The sequence below is a fragment of the Pholis gunnellus genome (assembly GCF_910591455.1).
Source record: "Pholis gunnellus genome assembly, chromosome: 17".
NCBI lineage: Eukaryota > Metazoa > Chordata > Actinopteri > Perciformes > Pholidae > Pholis > Pholis gunnellus.
In genome coordinates, this window is record NC_136544.1 from 13,816,230 (window position 1) to 13,837,447 (window position 21,218).

Here is a 21,218-nt window from a genome sequence, read left to right on the forward strand (position 1 = left end):
ACACAATTTGACTTGGCCTGTACTCTGAATGAGTCAATCACTGTAAAACATGATGTAATCCAGCAACAAAAAGAGAATGACAGATGATTTGTGTCTGGAATGAGTCGTTTTTTCAATTTTTTGTTTGTTTTATTGAGTGGTTTTATACGGATGTGTATTTATGGATGCGTATGTATATATAAGGCTGAACTGTGTAGAACTTTTGAGAATACGCTGGTTTACAGTGCCACCCGGTGTTAACTTTTGGCTATGGCTTTCTCCATCCCCACACAAGCAACCCCACATTCTTACCATTTGCACTGCCTTGAGGAGCAGACCAGGACAAACAAACCCAGAATACCCTCAACTACAGAAACATACCCCACTGATTATAAATAATCCAGTTCACTTAAAGCTGCAGCGTCTTACAAGTGAAGCCAGAGTTGTTCGGTGCTCGGCCCCTTAAGTATGGCTCATGCAGCCAACTAGCCAGCGTCGTTGTGCCAAGCAGCACAGACGCTGGCAGAGTTCCTACCTGGTGAGATGAAGAAGGTCCTCCACAGCTTCTTGTCACGCGTCACATCCCTGATCTCCATTGTCATGTTGACAAGTCGCCCTGCCACTGGGGGCACTCGCCGGAAGTCAAGGATCCTAAAGAAAGAGAGAAACGTGTAAAGAAAGGTCGCGATTAAATGCATTTAACATCTAAAATAAAGTGCATTTGATGGATACCTATGATATCAGGATTGCCACAATTGCAGACTGGAAAGTCAGATCTCCATTTGTACCGTTTTACACAATGTTTTAAACTTTAAACTGAACAGATTCAGCAACAAAAGATCTTCAGCCTCCAGGTCAGGCGGTGCAGATTTTTAGAGCGTCCCCAGCCAACCAGCAGAGCCATGAACACCGAGCACCGACGCTGTCTTTGTGAGCTGCTCTGACCCAGTGCTCTAGATTTCTGCACCTTTCCTGCCTGCATTGTCTCTCTATTAATGCTCACAACAACAGGATATTCGTGTGCTCCGCATACGTCCATTATTCTCGAAATGAAGACCTCTCAAAGAGAAAGCGAGACATCAGGATACTTTTTCTTGACAGAAGAATCATTTTTAGTGGTTCACAATCCAGACCTGATCTGGATCATCGCAGCACACAAGATGTTTAATAATAATTATCTTTACAGCAGCATTTATTGACTACCAACATCCGCGTCAAAACAAGGGGAAAAAAAGGTGTGTTTGTCTACCTCCCATCTGTCCCACCAACACACACTCATACACAGACAAATACACCCGAACCCTCTAATCTATATTTAGATGCTTGAGTTAATTCTACACTTTATGGTCTCAAACTCTTGTGCTTCCTGTCTGTCTCCATCTCTCTCTCTCTCTCTCTCTCTCTCTCTCTCTCTCATTCTTTTCTTTCGCTCTTATGTCTGAACACTATACCTATTCAGCCCCTCTTTAGCCCACCTCACTGTATGTTTGCTGTCCAAATGACCCTGACCCGTTTGAGACTGAAGCTAAGCCTCCTGGGAGCAGGCGCACACACAGACAGACCGGCCAAATGGAACAGAGTTGGCGAAACTTTAGCCTACAGAGGAGCGCATTCAGGAGCTGCAAACTGCACCGTCATGTCGGGGCCCTGGTGACAAAGGAGCACCTGTGTGTGTGTGTGTGTGTGTGTGTGTGTGTGTGTATTTGCCTGTAAGAGCACACTCAAGCTTCTATTTGTGTGCACTCTACCTATTACACACCCCTGAGTCACAATGAGTTCTTGAAGATGATAAATACAGATGGCGAAGAACAGACGGTAAAACACCCCCGATTTACCTTAAATCTTCAGGATATATACAGTCTTAAATTCATAGGCAACCCCGCATGGTGCATGCAATCTAAAAACAGCCCCCCAGCTCTAAAACCATGTCCTGGTGGTAATGGTGCGCCTGCCATTTCCTGTTTGGCTCCATCCTCCCGCCCACGCAAACAAATGTCGCTGACCTCATCAAACAGAGTGTGTATTTGTGATAGTGTGCGAGGTAATTATAACGGCCTCAGCAGACCTCAAGACGATCTGCGCACCATTAATCCTCCTCCCCCACAATCCCAAACTATCGCGTTTGAGTCTTCTCTCTGTTGAGTTTTTTTTTTTTTTTATTACCTTGTCAGCTGAAGTCTGTAGAATTAAAGGATCATGTGGAAATCAATATACTCAGCAGCAAGTAAAGGAGATGATCCCAGTGCTCGGTGTGTTATCAAATCCCTCATGTACCAAATCGGATCCCATTCAGATTTTCACAGCTTAAGTCCATTGAGGCGCACCTCTAGTGTATGAACGGTGGTGCTGTTTGTGCGGACGGACATGTGCGACCGGTCATTCTTCCTGGAACGGACCCGTGAAGGATGATTTGAAAAACGCGCTTGGACAGGAAACAAGACGAGTCACAAAGAGATCTCAACACAACAGGGTTAAAACCTCACCTGTCCAAGTGAAAAGCGGCGATCTCAGCGTTGTGCCTCTCAAAGTCGGAGAAGTAGAAGAAGTCCGGAGGGGTTTCCTGCTCCCGAGTTTGCCTGAAACACAGCGGTTAAGAGAACGTTAAACATAACATCAGCAGGATCATTTTCAATCAAGGCCTTTCGTTTCTAAACTGTAGATAAGAGTAACTAGAGGAGACAGGATAAGAATGAACATTTCTACATTTACATCCGCCCTAAACTGAAGAAGATCTGTTCAAATCGGGGGCTGAAAGATGAGAAAGATGTGAATTCATACAATGTGTGCTTTGCCGCTTGAGAACTGACTTATCAGAAATGGGATGATGTTATAAACAAAGGCATCAGTAAGGTGATTCAAAATAATATCTCTATATGATTGTGTGTGTTTCAATGTTAAGTATGCCGTCATTTGAATTGAGTCATTTCTGCTCCTCTCCACACCGATCTCCTCAGCTTTCATTGGATTTGTGTCTCCTGCGAGGTGAAACTCATCTCAGCGTCTGCATCCCTTTCTAGGACAGACCAAAGTCTATGTGGACAAGCTGGATGAGAGTCTTGCTCACATCCTGCAGTTCCTCCGAGCAAACACAAACACACACACACACACACACAGACAACCAGGAGATGTGAATCCCTGCCAACCAAGCCATGGATCTGAGTCAGGAACTGCTGGAAGCCTCTTTGTGTCTGCCCGTCTATCTGCTCGCTCGTCTGGCAGGAGGAAATCATCTCTCCACATTCGCACACTGGCTTTCTCTTTCTTTCGCACACACATGCCTACACACCTGACATCAGCCTGCTCTGCTCGCACAGATTCAGCTAAACCTCACACACGGGCACATTTACTCCAAGATGCCACTTAATGTACCCCCTCCTGCTCCGCCCCTCCGCCCCTACATTAGTGTGCATTGGACCTCAGGGTGCACTATTTCCTTCTCCCTCAATTTTCTCTGACAACAGAAGCCAACATGTCCTATTCTTTCGCACGTCAAGGAAGCAGCCATTTACCCATAAATCAACTGCTGCTATTGTGATCTCTTCTTTCTCACCCAGAGCAAAGGAGGGGACTAATGGTGTTTTTTTTTTTTTTTCAGGTTCCAGGGGCAGGCGATGGAAGATACTGTGTCGATGAAGAGGGTTGGAATAAAAGGAAGCGAGAGCCCTTGCTTTTAAAAGGTGACCTTATGAGCCAGAGCACTCAGAGCACCTGTGACGCACCTCGTTATCACTCAAATATGCCTTTTTATCAGAGCACCTTATCGTGGGTTGGTAATCAGTGTTGCTAAAAAAAGGCTCAGTGGCACAAAGACATTGAAGTTTGAACACTGAGACGTGAAATGGAGGCTTTCTTCACAATAACAAAAACTCATACAAAGTAACTCTCCACAGAAAGTCAGTGAAAAGGAACGTGAGAGACTGAAGTTGAAGCTTGTCTGCCTTCAGACGGTTGCTATATAATGATGCCGTTTCTTCCAAACTATTCCACCGTGTATGATTTTTTTTTTTTCTTCTTCCCTGATTGCACTTTACGCTTTGGAGAATGTGTAACATAAACCTGACTCACAGTCACTTCAGGCTTTGGTTGCCATGGTCACCAAGATGTAAAACGCAATTTCCTGTCAGGGAAGAAGCTTAGAATTTCAAATGTACGGCAATTGCAGGTTTGTGATGTGAAAAGCCATTGCACAAGAACACACACACACACACACACACTCAAATACGGACACACACGCACACACACAGCCTTTATGAATGAGTGTCCTTGACAATAAAAGGTGCTTTAACTGAAGTAGAGTGTGATTAGGGTACAGAAAACGTCCTGTAGTTCAGCAGAATCTTCAGCAGTGTGCGTGTGTGAGGTGAGGAAGCTGAACTGCTTGCCTATGTGAACTCAATTTGTGTTGAATCGGCAGTTTTAATGCTCTTTCATGAGCTGAGACCTGCACAGTGGAGGGTTGTATTAGAGGGATAGGAGAGGGAGGGGGGGGGGCACACACAGCATTCTGGCAGAAAGCCCTGAATGTGCGTACTCATGCGTGTGCTCGTGCGTACTGACCCCTGACCCGGTCACATCGCCATCCTGCTCCTACACTCTACCCATCGTGTGTGTGTTGCATCTTGCGGACACGAGGGCCGTCATTTCCGAGGACTTGAACAACCGACGCTCCAAATGGACGCAGCCATCATGCGCACACGATCTTTTAATTAAAACGATTGGATCTCTGGCCTAAAGTTGTGACAGCACATATATAAACAAATCATACAAAATATATATTCCCTACCGCTGTAATGGCATCTTGCTACTGATCCAACGTAGAGAACGAGAGAGTGAGACAGAAAGGGTACATGGCAGATCTGTCATCTATTTGTAATCCACAGCAGATTTCAGCCCCCCCACTGACAGGCGTCTTTGTCTATGTCTGACCCTCAGTCCTCTGTGTGTGTGTGTGTGTGTGTGGGGCTAAGAAGACTTGGGGAGTACTTTTCTGCAAATTGCCTCTTGCCAGCCCGACCCTATTTAACACCAATTATACTGTATAGCATCCAGCAGCTTCTTTTTTCTTTCACTTATTCCTTTACTGTACTCATGTCCGTGTGTCTGTCATTCCTTCTCTTGCTCTTCTCTCTCATAACCAATTTTCCCCAACATTATTGTTTACAAAACAAATTTCACCAAAGTATAAATATATATACATGTTCCCTTCCTCTTGACACTAGGAAAGTGGTATTCCTTCTCTCCTGAGGAATAGTCTGCTGAGAGTGGGTTTTTTTTTTGCGTGTGAGTGTTTTGTAGAAAAACGAGTGATTAGTGCAATACATCCAGGACACTCTTAGGTAAATGGCACCTTGTAGAGTGCTCACATCACATCTCAAGGTGACAGACAGGTGGAGGGATGGCCGACCAGATAAAAGATTGCAAGATAAAACCTCTTCAGCCTGGTGATTTGTGTCAGAGGGTGCTTGTCTGTCAGCAGCAATACATGCAGAAGTATCAGAGAGAGCTGTGTGTGTGTACGTGCTTGTGTTTACACCTGCAAGCAGCAACATGCTGTGAGTGTATTTATACATTTTGTGTGTATTCCTGACTCTGTGTTTGCTGATTCCTCTTTATTTTCCTCCACGCGTCTTAGCTTCCTCCAGCAACTGTATCGGAGCGGGATCTAAGAAATGTCCCAGGGACCCGAGGTAGCTGTCTCGATTGAATTTCAAATCAGTGTTACACAAGTTGTGTTCTAGCCTCGGCTCTTTTCAACACGCAGGGTGAGGCGCCGCCAGGAGGGAAAGGCAAGATATCTGCATGTGTGGGAAGCAGTATGGACGATATTATCATACGAACGCATGAGAAAAAGATGGATGATGGCCTCAGTCAGTGCTTCAGTTTCAAAGTTATTAGATACTCATGAGCTGGGAGAGTGAGCGTGGCATTGATATGAAGGCAGACCAAGATTATCACCTTTCTGCTGCATAAAGTATTTAGTATGTGTAGGTGTAGAGGAGCAATTATCTGTTGATTGATCTTTTATCAGAGAAGGGTGCACTGGGGAGGGATGTAGTTACATGAATTATGTGCATTCAAGATATGAGTCATTAAAATAAGAGTATATGATTTATACATTCAGCACCATTTTGAAGGAAATGCATCATAAATGACATGTTGGTAGGGGTAGATAGCCACTGAGAATCCTCAGTTCTGATTGACTGGACGGTGTGGACTAACATTTAATAACAGGACACCGATAACGCTCATGTTTGCTTGCAGCGACACCGAGTTTTGATTAGCAAGATTTACGAGTTACTGATTATTTGAATGCATTTAATATCTTATATAAATAATCGTATAAATGTTTTAATATCTCCAGCTTCTCATTGTAAACAAACATGTTTTTCATATTCAGTGTTCCTCACCAAATACATGTGTTCAATCTAAAGGCGTTACATTTATTTTAAACGTTTTTACAGCTGCATTGAACACCACATTAGTTTGTATTCTTCTTCACTACTGCTACATTTCATGGCCCTGCATTGCCACCAACTGTAAATATACATTTCAACCCTTTATAGTCGGCAGAAACGTGCACCCCGTCACCATTGTTCTCGAGGGTATGCATCGCAGCATGTGTGCTAACATGCAACACTACAGGGGCCTGTTCATAAAAAACATTAGTGGTGGTCTTATGGTCAAATACTCCCAGGATGGAGAAATGTAATCCACCTGCAGTCAAACAAGGTGCAAACAACTGTCTACTTGATGTCTATTCTTTTTTTTTAAAAACCCTCCAGATGCAGGAAACGTTTGGTGTGTTGGTGCAGTTCTACAATTACAATATCCTTTCACCATACCTGTGCACACCGGGGCTATCAATCAAATTCAATGTGACAATTACATCTCCAGATTAACGTAGTTTAAGGCTTTACATTGAGACGCATTCAAAAGTAAATCTTTACTTGCGTACAAACGTGTTACTGTATATGCCACAAAGCTGTAAATTACAAAGAAAGCCACTGTAACCCGACCTTCTCTTAAAAAGTCACCCAGAGTGTTCTGTTCTCTATATCTTCTCTAACAGTTTAATCTCTCTTATTCCTTTCCTCCCAATTATCTCCAGTTCCTTTAGTCTTTCTTGGCTGTCTGACCTTCTGTCCATAATATAACCTGCAGACACGAAACGGAAAACTTGAATTTGAAATCTAAATGTACGGCTTTGAGGGAAGCTGCGTGGCTGTGGGCTAGGTCACTATCTGTGACCACCAGAGCTCTGCGGCAAACCCTTGAGATTACAGAAACCCTCAGAGCTAGTGTAAATTGTCTCGGTGTGCGTGTGGAGTCATGTTGAGTCACGATCGAGAGTCAAAGAGAGAGAGTGTGCCTCTCCAACTGTCTCATCTGGCCAGATGGCTGGGAGTCCCTGTCTGTATATGTCAGGGATCAGACCATGGCTTATGGCTCTGCAAATCCCTGCTGCTCTCCAACTACCCTCTGTGTATGCAGACTGCACAGAGCGCTGGAGATAAAACACCAAAGATACTGTGTGACTATAGGTTGGGGATCAGGCACTACAACAGGAGCTCAACTTCAAAATATGAACATTGAAAGCTCTGATCAAAATATGATTGTCAGTGACTGAAAACCCTTTAATGCCGGGAGGGGGATTAGTGTAAATACAATAAAACGACAGAGTACAGTACTACATAAATAGACTAATAATTTCACAATCCCTGCCCACAATTTCTCTCCATTTATTTTTGTCTGGAAATGTTTATCAAGCACTTTGCTCGGGAGAGTAAAATAGATGACTGACAGTTCTCTCTTTCACAGTGAGAAATAAAAAACAAACATTGTGACAATAAATAAATAAGATAAGCAATTGCACTCAGTTTACAACTTACACCTCATTTTACAGATCCCCTTCTTGAATAATGATTTATTTCTAATATATTTATTCCACAGAACGTTATCCAGAATATATATGCAAATTTCGATCATTTTAGAATTTTAACAGACAAAAACAAGAAGTCTCCTGCTGGTTTCATGTTTAAAAATCACATTTGTGTAAGTTACATACTGGACTTTGATCGATTGGCTCTAAACTCGTAATGACACAAAATCCTGCTCGTATACGTCCGCAGATTCAAAATGAACACAGATAAACTTTCCCCCTTCAGCAGCTGAATGTGGAAACTTCTAGTGTCAAACTCTGCTCGTACGTCATTCTGTACAGTGAAGCTCAAACATCCGAGTGAATTGACAATCAGCAAAACACTTTTTTTTTTCTGTGGAGAGGAGGCTTTAAATAGTTGTTAATGAAGTCCAGGTTTTGCAAGTCATGCCGTCGTCTACACACCCAGATTGGTCCAGTGCGACTCGGGTCAACTGTTGAGTAAATGCTAAATCTCAATTTACAAATGATTGTGTTTGCTGACCTTCATTTTGTCTGGCTTTGCGAGGATATTATTAAAGTGTCTGGGATGTTGGTGCAGCTGGAGAGTCAGTGTGAAGTCCATTTGGCTGATTAGAGTTCAGTAATGTTGTCAGGATTTTCAGAAAATCCCTAATGCCTGGTCAACATGTAGGATTGTGTACGTATCAAATAATTCCCCAAGTTGCAGCTGTGAGGCTGAATCTCACTTCCTTCTACTCTGCTCTACATTGCTCTTAGAGCTATTTCTGAAATGGCTACAAACTTTCTTTTTTTTCCCCCCTTCTCTGCTGGCGTTAATTGACAAGTGTGACATATTCAGTCGTGTTCCCCTGGGCATATCACTCCACAGAGCTCAGTGTTTAAAGACCTGAAATCACTGTAAAGACCTAATGCAAAGCTGCAGAATTATATGTGGGCTTTTGGGATCCCTTCCCTACAATCATCTTAACGGGCTCCCCTGAGTCCTGAATGCACTTGGAATTTGTGTGAGAAAAAGAAAACCTGGAAATCTTATTAGTATCACTGCTTATTTTCATTTTCACAAAGCCACATTTGAGTAAATGCATTAATGCTTTTCCATGTCAAAAATAAGTGTTTGGCTTGTTACTAGATAAGCGTATTCACTGGGGGCTTTCGGTGAGAAGTGCGAGCGAACAGCAGCTCTCTGATATCAATAGACTAAATGTTTGATTCAATTGCATTTCATTCACTCAAAGTCACACAGTTGTTGTGACATGACAAGAGCTTAACAGTAGAAGGACTTTTTCACAGCAACAAAACAAATAGAAAACATTATTTTAGGCAGCATTGTTAAAAAATTTCATTAAAAAAAACAAAAAAAGACATGTATCATTTTGTGCCATGAATATTTCACACTTTTTACATATATATATAACAGCAGCAGCCTATAGATTTTGTTTGTGTCTGGTGAATTAAATGTAAATATATTGAATGGATGCATGTACTGAATGTATTCCATGCTCACCATGGAAATGACGTTTCATGCTTGTTGTAATATTTTGAGCTTGGCCTCAAATATAAAGTCAGTAACTACAGCTTCATGTACGTGAGAGGCATCTGAAGAGAATACTTGGCACAAGGGGACATTTGCATTGCAGAACGTAACATTACTCCAACCTGACGGACTTTCATCAGACTATAGCTGAAGCTTTGAGCTTTGGTACCGATGGATGTAAGCGAAATGCAGAGAACATGAACACTTTGTGCAAGGAAAGAGGGTTGGCGGCGGTTTGAAGGAGTTGGATCCCAAGGGGGTGACACAAGGCCAGCAAGACGTTTCAGCAGACCGAGGTCACTTCTCAACTGGGCTGAAATTCATCTGCCTGTTGGGCTCGTATGATAAACTGAAGCCGTGCAGCATTTGCATTAGTGGTTATGTCTTGTCAAGTAAAATCAAGGAGGGTGGGAGAGAGACAGAGAAGCCATAAAATAACCCCAAATGACTTAAAAAAACGAATTCCTTCGGCAAGCTGGAACTAGAGCTGACTTTGCTTTGGCAGAATCAAACACTCCCCACATCTCACAAATACTCTGACGTGCCAACCAGCATCTAACATTTTCTGACAAATCTATCACTCATATGCGTAGCAGCGTGAGGTGAAAAAGAGTGACGCAAATCCACAGAAATGAATGATTAAAACAGTGTTGATGGTGCAGCATGGCAGTTATGTGCATGTATACTGTAGGTTCATATGCTGGAATAATACGGCTGTTTTCATGTATGCAATGTGTGCGGAGTGTGTGTTCACTAAGGGGATTATATATACTTGAAGAATGGGACAGGTCTTTATGCTTATGGTTTGTCTCCCTTCTCTCCCACACCATCACACACAACAAACAGTTTATCCTCAACAATCAAAAGCAACACAGAGCCATTTATATTTACATATCCATCCGCAGAGGATTAACCGCTTTCAATAGCACAAGTCTGAGGCAATCCTTCACAGGGTGCGCAATTCATGACAGGCTTTGCACTGAATACGAACTATGAATTATGCAGAACATACACAAACATCAAGGGTATTCTTGGGTCAACAGCGGTTAGATGTCAAAATGTGCAAGCTTGGGGATGCTTAGAACAATAAGCTTAAAAATGTGTGCGTTGGCGCTGCATGCTGACAGAATGTGATTCTATCCTGAAGCTTTTCCTCAGTTTATTTTTCTACATAAATACCAGAAACAGGATTTTTTTTTTTTTTAAAGGCCAACCACCTGTTTCCAAAAAAAGTCTCCAAAATTTGACAGCAATACCAAACTGAACATCCTAACCAGGTTATCCACCATATAAATGATGCATGTAAAGATTCACTGGGAATGCAAGAATGCAGTGGATTGTTGTTAACAAATTTCACACCCAAGAGTGTCACAAAGAGCATTCATGATGTAGAAGAAGGCCCTACTACACAGAGGAGCACAGTCCCTGTACGACCTATTCCAGCAGGAAATGCCTCCAGAAAGCCTCTGCCAGTTGTCTCTATCCCTCACAGCTCCAGAAGGAGGGAGAGAAGGAGGGAGGAGGAGATAAGGGAGGGGGGTGTCAAACTACATAATGTGGGAAAAAGTCAAAGACGGCTCCCACCTTGACATTTCTGTTCTTACAGAGGCAACATAAGATCAACAAAAGTCCGCAAAAGCCGACATCACTTTCATAATGAAAACAAACTCGATAGCTCTCCGCCTGTAGGGATCAATGGGGATTTTAAGAGCTTTCCCTGTATGTATGTGTGTGTGCGTGCAAGTTTTCTGTTTCAGCACGCACACAAAATCAATGGGCATTACCATGAGTCTTCATCTCACAGGGACTGAGTAACAAGCGCTGGTATTCAGCATGACATGTAAGCTGAAGCTGATGAGGAGGGGGAAAGAAAGTCCCAGTCTGAGCGTGTCAGTAAACTGCAGAAACTGCAGGTCTAGCACAACGTAGTCTCTCCACTCAGACTGAGGAGGATTTGGGAAAAGATACTGAAAGCAGCTACACTTTCCCTCCTCAGTCTCAGTTCCCTCTGATTGTTCTCGGCATTTGCCCGTCGTCTGAAAAACAACAAGGGTAAATTAAAGGGTGGATGCTGCCAAAGCTGGAGCAATGCTCTGCTTCTAGGACAGCTGCATGTTTTCTCTTTAGTCGTAAAATAAATTTGAGGTTAAAAAAGGACACAAATAAATCTCTGACCAGGGCATAAATACAATCATGTTCTCCTCTTCAGATAAAATTCAAAGCAGATTCCCCGAGTGGAAATTGGCAGATGAGTGCGCCAGAATGAGTGCTGAGGAAGAGGAGACTGGAATACCTGCCAAACCATATAAATCATCCATAAACTGAGAATCTTTACTGAGAGGCTTTGCACGCAGGTCCATCCTCCAAGCTAGCCTGTGGTACAGGCCATTACGATTTATTTGATTATTGCTAAGTAGTTGCTGAACAGCAAACAGCAATTACAGCAAATTATGTTAAATCCTGGGAAGCATTAATTTCCCAGACCCACCGCCCCAACGCACACACGCACCACTCTCAGCCAGGACACGGAGGGTTTCTGTACGGTTTGAGCCAAGAAAAGTTAATTGGATTGTGAGTGAGCATTGTGGACATCCTTTATCTCTACCCATCTGTTCGGGGGGGAAAAGACAATCCTATTATGTTGACCCAAAGATAAGAAAAACACACACACACACACACAAACTGACTCATACACACTCTCTCTCCCAAATGTTGAAAACCATGGTTAATATCACCTGCTGCATGTCAGATATCTTTACTGCTCCCATAATGATCTCTCTCTGCCCTTCCTCAGGCAGTGTGTGCATCCTTAAGGTTCCCTGGGTATAAATCAGTCAGCCATGTCTCCACAAACACATCTCCATCACTTTCCCCCTTTTTCTTTTGCCTCCTCTCACCTCCCTCCTTCTGATTTCCTTTTCCTTCAAGGGCAACGTGGCTGCGGGCCAATCGCTCCCTTCCCCATCTGTGTATACTTATTAAACAGAACGTGGACAAACCACAAACGCAGATGAAAACTGTCAGATACAAACATGAACACACACACACACACACATGGCCACACACGTAGCGTTAGCACACAGCGGCAGATCCACAGAGGCTGTCGTTTATTTTTGATTATCTCTGAAGACTTTTACCCTAATTAGTCCGATGTGAGTCTTGTTAAAATGCCATGTTCCAACAGCGCATGACTGATGACAGAATTCCATTTGATTTAGTAGTGCTGTCTTTTGTTTTTAGCTCCCTAATGAATGTGTTTAATAATTACCTGAGAGGCTTTGGGGTAGTCGTGACAACCTGTTCTGCTCAGCGCTGAAAGCTCTTGAAGTTTGTCCATCACCACGTTCAGCTCAGAGAGGGAACAGCCACATTTTAGCAAGCTGTCAGTTATTTCCAACGCCGCTTCTCCTCACCGTCCCAAAATGCATTCCACACCACCGAGTGAAACCTAACTGCATAAAACTCAAAAACTTTGATACCTCGAACCAAAGAAAGCAATCAAAAAGAGTCTTTCCAGAAAGATATTTTGCGGGCGAGGCCCCCAAATCGAGGGATGGATGTTTGTGCTTCGCTTCTCCCACAGCTGAACTTTTCTATTTAGGCCTGTCAACAGTCTTGTTGTGCTCAGTGGTTTGCGGTCAGATGCCGTTTCCTAAATAGAAACCATCTATCAGAGGCTAAGTGGTGGCTGAGAGATGTCATTGTGGTCACGAGTGGGTGATGGCGGTGAAGGAGGAAGTGGTGAAACCGCTGGAAAAACAGTTCCACGGGTTGCATTTATCCTTGTGTAACTGCTAAATGGGATGGAACGAGTCCAGCGCACTTCAGGGTATATAGAGTTAATTTATATGTGAAAGGAATAAGGAGGAGACTTCTCACTACAACCAAGTATACCTTTCTGACAAATTGATGTACATTCAGTATCTATCAAAGACATCAGTCTAAAGATACACCACAGCACTTATTCCAGTTCACTAAGTGATGCTCATAATGAGAAGAGGCCAAATGAAACAGTGGCTCAAATGTAAAAAGGCACGAATCTGAGAGCAGATATATATTCTCTTCACTATTACTGGTCATACAGCGTATCATGAGGTCCATGCATCATCGTGTGTGTGTAATGTGACCTTTAATGTCACTGCAGACCGTGTCCCAATTCATCATCTTGTAATGATGATGTGTGGTTGGTGCATATACCTCACAAAGAGGGGCAAGATAGAACTTCGAGACAATTTGTAAAGACATTTGTGGATCCCAAAGCGTAAGGACTGCTGATTTTGGTGATCCCCTGACTTTTCCTACAGCGCCACCAGCCAGACACATTCGTGAAACCCAGAGGTTCCAATAGCACTCCTTTTTGCAAACAATCTTCCAATCAGCAGCAACACTGAATGGGAGTCTCCCTGCACCTCCAACACAGAGGCTCTTCTGTTTGCATCCCTGCTGCCCAGAGCTGTAAAAAGTAGAGTGGGAGGGGAGGGGTGACCCAGGCAAGCCCCTGGATCGGGTGGCCCGGTGATACCAGACCTGGCGACAGCAGCCCCTCCCACATCCTGCCCTGACAATGGGCAAAGCAAGGCAGAACCCTCCACTGGTTTAATTGGTAGACAATGATTGCATTCTCCTACCCCTTCCACTGGCCTCTGTCGGGGGGATAAGGGAGTCGCACATAGCCTAATTGCCACCTTGCATTGGACAGGCTTAGACATGTAAGAGCCTGGCCCACAATAGATATATTAACCTCTGTGCATGTTATCACAATAGGCCAAAGTTTCAGAGCCACAATGCTCTCCCTTTGTCTCTCTGTTAAAGAACTGCTGTTTCATTCATTCGACCTGAGGAGACATTCAGGCGGACTGTGATGGATCTACCTGGGAAAAGTCGTTATCTAATGACTGAGCTCAGTTGTAAAGGCTGGTGCAGTGCGTGTGGTCCCATTGTTAACGGGCAACAGTTGATTTAGTGACAGACTAACAATGAGGCATGTGTGCTCTGTCATTTTCAGACTGCTGTAAGGAAAACAAGAAGAATCCTCCCCTTCTGATCTGTCGAAGCCCAAACAATTATCCTCATTATAGCCACTGAGAGAGACACAAATTTAAAAAACATCAGGGCCATTAGCAAGATTTTATGTCACACAGCAAGTTGTTGTCTAACTTGTCAGGGTAAATTGATAAAATGCAAGGTCTTAATTGCAGATGGTGGATTCACCAAAGCACTTAAATGACAATTATCCTTTGAAAATTCCCTTCAAGCTAATGCAGCGTTCCTGAGTACTCGTTTACGATCTGGGACATTTTGTGTAATTTCAGCAGAAACTCCTGCTGAAGGTACAATAATATATCACAAGTCAAGGTTTGGCCCGCTTTCCTCGCCTCATAAAAAGAGATTGTCGTTTGAGATGTCTAGAATTCAGCTCCTGGAGGGAAATTAATTTTTAGCATTCCAGACAAATGCGGCAGCAACATTCCAGCGGGAAGCTTTCCCCCCATACAGTATTTTAGGCTATAATTATATGTTAGGATGGCTGAGCAACATAACCACACAAAGCAGTGAGAAAAACAGATCCAGGAACCACAACAAGCATGCACAACTGCAAGAATGTGATTCACTTGGATGTGGAGTAACACAGAGGAGCAGACATGCACTGGTCCCAACCACACAGCCACAGGCATGGACACAAATGCACAACAACACACACATACACCGGTCTGCGTTTTGACATATCAGAAGCAACACTTGTGGCTTGAAGAATTAACTCACTTCTTGATCTAGTCATCAAATATCCATCCTTTCAGCTGATTGTAGCTGATTGTTTTAAAAATAAATAAAAAATAGACATACTTACTGTACATTTAAAAGATTGGTTAGCTTAGCATAAAGACTGGAAACAGAATGAAAGAGCTAGCCTGGCTCTGTTCAAAGTTAACACAAACTACCTACCAGCACCTCTGAAGCTCACAGATGAAAATGTTATATATCTTTTGTTTAATATGGACAAAAAAAACGACGTGTACAAATGAGATGTTGTGGTTTTGTTCTGGCCCAGGCTAGTTCCTGGACAGGATCAGTTACTTCCTGGAGTATCTGCGGGTTGCCTAGAAACTGTAAAAACAGGACCGCAGAAAGTCATTGAGCAGATTATTCTCGCTACTGCGAACTATTCCTTTAATATTTCTCATACAAACTGTACAAACACAATGATGGTAAAAATGTAACCAGTAAATCTGTTTGCAAGATCTACACTAAAGACCTCCAATTTCAATAAGTTTCTCATCTCATCTATTGAACTCCATGTCCAGAACTAGATTGTTACAAATCATAGCAGTGATGACCAGAACTACAGAAAAATAACCCAGGTTGTAAGAAAGAATGGAAACTGACATGATGTGGCACATTCTTTTGTAATAAGATGGGACACTGAGGTACGACTGCTGATGATTGGGGTCATTGCCATTAACTCAGAACTACACACACACACACACACACACACACACACACACACACACACACACACACACACACACACACACACACACACACACACACACACACACACACACACACACACACACAATTAGTATCATCACGAGCAACTCAACTGGCCTGTAATCACATTATGATTTGGGTACTCACAGCTTGGCCACATTACACTGTGAGTGCATAAACACTTGTTAGACGGAGAGAGAAAACGGGGAGAATCTAAAAATACAGAGCAGCGAGGCGAGGGACAAGCCGAGGATTAGTACCGCCTCAGCGAATCAAACAAACAAAGTCCAGAAAGGAGCGTGAACGGGAGGTGGAGACAGAGAGAGCGATGGACGGAGAGAAGGGGAGGAAGGGAGGGATGGTGAAGAAAAAAACGCTCCTTCCTCAGGAGCTGACCTAGTAAAACATTCATGAGAGATGTCTTTATGTGAAGTGTGTGAGAGTGGGGAGGGTGTGAGGGGAGAGTAAGGCTCAGGAGTCTAAAATAAGACAAAAAAAAATAAAAGATTTGAGATTTGAGTTGGTATACAGGCACATTCAGTGCCAGATGCCGCGCTGCCGACCTCTTGAATCAAGAATAGACGACGAGCTGAGACACAGACAAGAGTGAGACACAGACAGAAAGAGGAACATGAAAAGATGTAACTTCTTTTGAGAACATACAGCCAATGGAATAGAAATGAGTCAGTGGTAATTACTGTGTGACAGATGTGAATGATATGAATTGAAGGCAGAAGATCCAAACGCACACGTTAATGACGAGACATTAAAGATAATGAGCAGTACACACGTAAATGATTGACACTTCAATTAAAACATTACACATTGAAAATTTGCAGTAGACTTTTTGAAGACTTCCCCAAGCTATATTAAAACGTCTTCACTAATGCAAATTCTCAACTGAGATAAGTGTGTGTGCGCTGGTGACGAAACAGATGTGACAAACCAGCTGGTTACACGACTGTTAAAGCATCAGACTAATTAACTGGCTCATCTCACAGCCTACAAGAGTTCAACACATCACAGCGCCTACGCACTTACAACACTGGGCACGCACACACACACACACACACACACACACACACACACACACAGTCACGAACATGCATGGTTAACCAGATATAAACACTTCAAGTTCAAACACATGCAAACAACCCACATCATTTGCTAAGCAACACACAGTGTGGAGCTGAGAGATCGAGAATTTCATTAGTTGGGGTTGTTTACATGTATGTCTGAAGCAGAAAAAGTATAAATCAGAGTGTAAATGAGGACAAATGAAAACCAGTGAGAACGTACACACATTGTGGAAAGCCATGCTGAGACTACTGACGTTGCAACAGTATAAGGCGACGACAACAAAACTCTCTGCAAGAGTGAATAAAGGTGGCGAGAGGTCAGGATGGGGATGAAAGGGGAGCACGGAAGGGGAGAAAGAGAAACGAGGCTGTATAAGATGAGCAGTCCTCAGCCACATTAGAGCAGCTTAAGAACCAAATTAATCTTAAAGACCTGCAGAGGGAGAAGAAGAGCCGCTGGGTCTGGCCCTCTGCGGCTGCCTGGCTGAGAGTACAAAGCTGCATGAGAAACAGATGTTGTGAACGCCTGACACCGCAAAACTCTCACTCTCTCTGTGTGTGTATGTGTGTGTGTGTGTGTGTGTGTGTGTGTGTTTGTGTTTGTTTGAGAAATATAGGCAATAAAATGTAGAGGAGGGTCGGAGCAGAAAATATCTGACAGCAGACATTATTTCCCAGAAAACAAAAGCTAATTTACAACTACTTTTACAGCTGCAAAGAACTGTTACTCAAAGTAAATACCAGTCTGTTAATTCAAAACATCTGAGTGTAACTATGGATAAGCTTAGGGAAAGATTGTGGCTATGCATGAACTCTGGTCAAGGTATGTTTCAGGTGAGGCAAGACATTTGGTTAAAGTTAGGGACATGTTTTGTTTAGGGCTAATAGAAAAGGCAAATGTTAATGCAGGTCTGTGATGGGATGCAAACTCCATTCATTCCCATCCACCACACCCTTATGTTCTGCCTTCCTGTACTGCACATTCTTTTTGAGAAGATAAATGGAACAATACGGATGTAATTTCCAAAATGCTATACCACAAACTAACAAGATTCTGCCTTAATTGAATCATGTCCGATAAAAAATAAACAGTCACCCCTTTCTTCATTAAGCACAGCAAGTTCTGAAATGTTTTTAAAAGAAATCAAATTAAAAAATGCGTAGTCCTAGTCTACACTGTCAACCAAAATAATGAGGGTTTTGCTCTAACTACGAATTGCATTCAAGATCTAACATTGTAAAATGAATAAATTAACTACAAAATAAAAATAACTACAGCAGTTTCATAACATCACCATGAAAAAGTAAAGACTAACACCAACAGTGATGACAACATACTCAAACTGTTTCGTTAGGGTTTTGTCGGGAAGTGTTGTACAACACACTTAAGCAATTGTTTCTCTGTCTACATCTGTCAGACAGTGCAGACACGTTTTCCTTATATATCTTACATTATCCTGTTTTTTCTCTTCTTTTATTCTCTTTTACTTCTTTTTTCTCTTTCTCCCGACACTCATCTGCAAATATGGAAACAAGTCAAACAATAGTCTCTCACACACTTGCACACGCACAAATACAAACACTTGAGGTACGAACACTGAAGTGACTGAAAAGAGAATCAAAAAAACACTCTAGATGAACGGACATAATATGGATACTTGACGTACACACTTCTCTGCCAACACACCACACCTCGCTACAGCTCTTCATCATTCATTTCAGCCAGGTCAGACAACTTGCTTGGCACCGTGAACTGCTCTGTCCCCTGCCAGCTATACTGAATTTAATCAGGAAGTGACATTGAGATCAAGATCTTATTTACAAGTAAGACCGTAGTAGATATAAAAATATATATATATACAATAAAAGTAGATGATAATGGTACTGACATAAAAATATGGTGAGAAAATAGCTAGATTTAAATATATATCTATGTATACATATAGACAACAGCATGACAAGTTAAAAATAAATGCTTTCTGAAATATCCTTGGTGATAGCTGTACGGTCTTGTGTGACTCAATTGTCACGCTGTGAGGACAATCTGATGCCAGAGCTATTGAAAACCTGAGGAGTCCCTCGTTGCTACGGTCCGTTCAACCATAAAGGGTATAGCTACAGTTTACATAACCTATCAGCACGTGAAAAGAGAGTTATGACAACTCAGCTTTATATAATATGCAAGATTGAGGTCAGAAAACTTCATCATGGTCTACAAGACGAGGACGTTAAAGTGAAAAGATTTGACGTTTCATCACATTTGAAGTCTCTTTATGTGCTTCTAGGCTCTTTGACTCGTCAGGGTGAAAATCATTAGCGAAGTGTTAAATGGTGAGCGGTTGGGACTGAATGAGCTAGTTTTCTATTGTGTGTGCAGGCAAAGTGTGGGCTTGCAGTCATCACCTTCTCTGTAATATACCCACAGCTCTGAGTGAGCGGCTACAGCTGCGACTTGGCTTGCTGCTCGCGGATTTTCCAGTACCAGCCTCGGGTGATGGAGGGTGCATGAACTCCTTAACCCCCACAGCATCCTTCTCTTTACAGCATGTGTGCACATATAAGTGTATGTCTCTCTGTGTGTGTGTGTGTGTGTGTGTGTGTGAGCCGCAGCTGTGCGAACAGCTGTCTATAGTAACATGGTTCATTGGTGCACACTCCCAAAGATGAGCTCAGACTACACCTCTCAAAAGTGTGTCTAACTTATGAGAGCCAACGGCATTCTTATGGCCCTTGTGGGGGCTCTTTATGGTAACAGTGTTATACAAGTGACTACCAAAGAAGAGGAATATTTTCATCTTAAAAGGAAAACATATTTTAAGACATGATGATGAATTCAGAGGGGGATTTTGTGTGTTCGTGCAGTGCATGCCATGTATACATAGATTTACATAAATATGTAAACATACAGTGTGCTTAAGTGCATGTAGATGTATGTAATCATGCCATATTCATCCTTGAAATTAGATGTTCAGGTTCCAAACAATTGGATGTCTTTGGTTCAGAATGGATCTTATGAAGCTCCATGTGATGGCTTTTTTTTTGTGACATCTGTGTCAGTTTTTATTTCAATTTAGACCACAGATGCTTGTTATCTAGTCAAGAGAGATCTAAAATAACTGACCCAATGAATTGGCCAGAAAAGAGTTGCACCTCGCCCAGAAAAGGGAAACAAGGGCGCGATTCTGTATGCGAAACCTTGTGCACCCACAACTAGCATGAATAGGCAGTGGGGTAGGGTGGATTGTGAGCTGGGCGGCAGGCAAAGGCCTAGGAGTGCCAACCCTGGCATAGCAGACTGGCTCTAGGAAAGTGGAATGTCACCTCTCTGGTGGGGAAGGAGGAGGAGCGGTACCAACTAGATATAGTTGGGCTTACCTCCATGCATAGCATTGGTTCTGGAATCAATCTCCCGGAGAGGGGCCGGACTCTTTTCAGTAATGTTGCCCAGGGAGAGAGGCGCAAGGCGGCTGTGGGGATACTCATGAGCAGCCGGCTGAACATCCCGTTTGAGCACAGGGCGGTTTATAAGTGTATTAGGTACCAGACACACGAGGCCAAAGCTCATGATTTACTTTGTGGTCACTATCATCAGTTCTGTGGCCGTATGTCAGGTTGCTGCTGCAGTGGTTGACAGAGTAAAAACACTGGTGTGGGAGGAATTTGGGGAGGCAAAGGAGAAAGACTTTTAGTTCTGGAAACCGTCAGATGACTCAGAAAGGGAAAGCAAGACATGGCCCGGATATTGTCGAATGGTGGAAAGAGCCCTTTTTAGGAATTCCTGAACCTGACCACCAAGTCCTCTGTGGAGGAGGTAGAATACATCCATATCCTTGGCAGAGGTTGCATAGCTAGTCAAAAAGCTAAAGAGATGGATATTTTCACTGAGATGATGAAGGCTCTGGACGTTGTTGGGCTGTCTTGGCTGACACATCTCTTCAGTTTTGCATGGAAGTTGGGTTCAGTGCCTGTGGAGTGGAAGACCTGGGTGGTGGTTCCCATTTTTACAAAAGGGGATCAGGGAATGTGCTCCAATAATCTGGGGATCACACTGCTCAGACTCCCCAGGAAGGTTTATCCCAGATTGCTGGAAAGGAGGCTCCAACCAAGTGTTGAACCTCAGATCCAGGAGAAGCAATGCGGATTTCGTCCTGGCCGTGAAACAGTGGACCAGCTCTTTACACTTGTAGATCTGTTGGAGGGGTCATGGGAGTTTGCCCATCCAGTCTACATGTCT

At 43.0% G+C, this 21,218-nt stretch overlaps 1 protein-coding gene across 1 annotated transcript in view; it reads right to left on the minus strand.

Annotated features, from left to right (window-relative positions):
* Window positions 1-21,218, minus strand: part of fam20ca (FAM20C golgi associated secretory pathway kinase a) — a 34,651-nt gene that overhangs the window by 3,757 nt on the left and 9,676 nt on the right. The window contains exons 4-5 of the mRNA XM_079178184.1: window positions 2,463-2,555; window positions 515-630 (exon numbers count right to left, since the gene is read on the minus strand). Of these exons, the coding sequence (XP_079034310.1) occupies window positions 515-630; window positions 2,463-2,555 (209 nt within the window). The remainder of the gene's footprint in view (window positions 1-514; window positions 631-2,462; window positions 2,556-21,218) is intronic.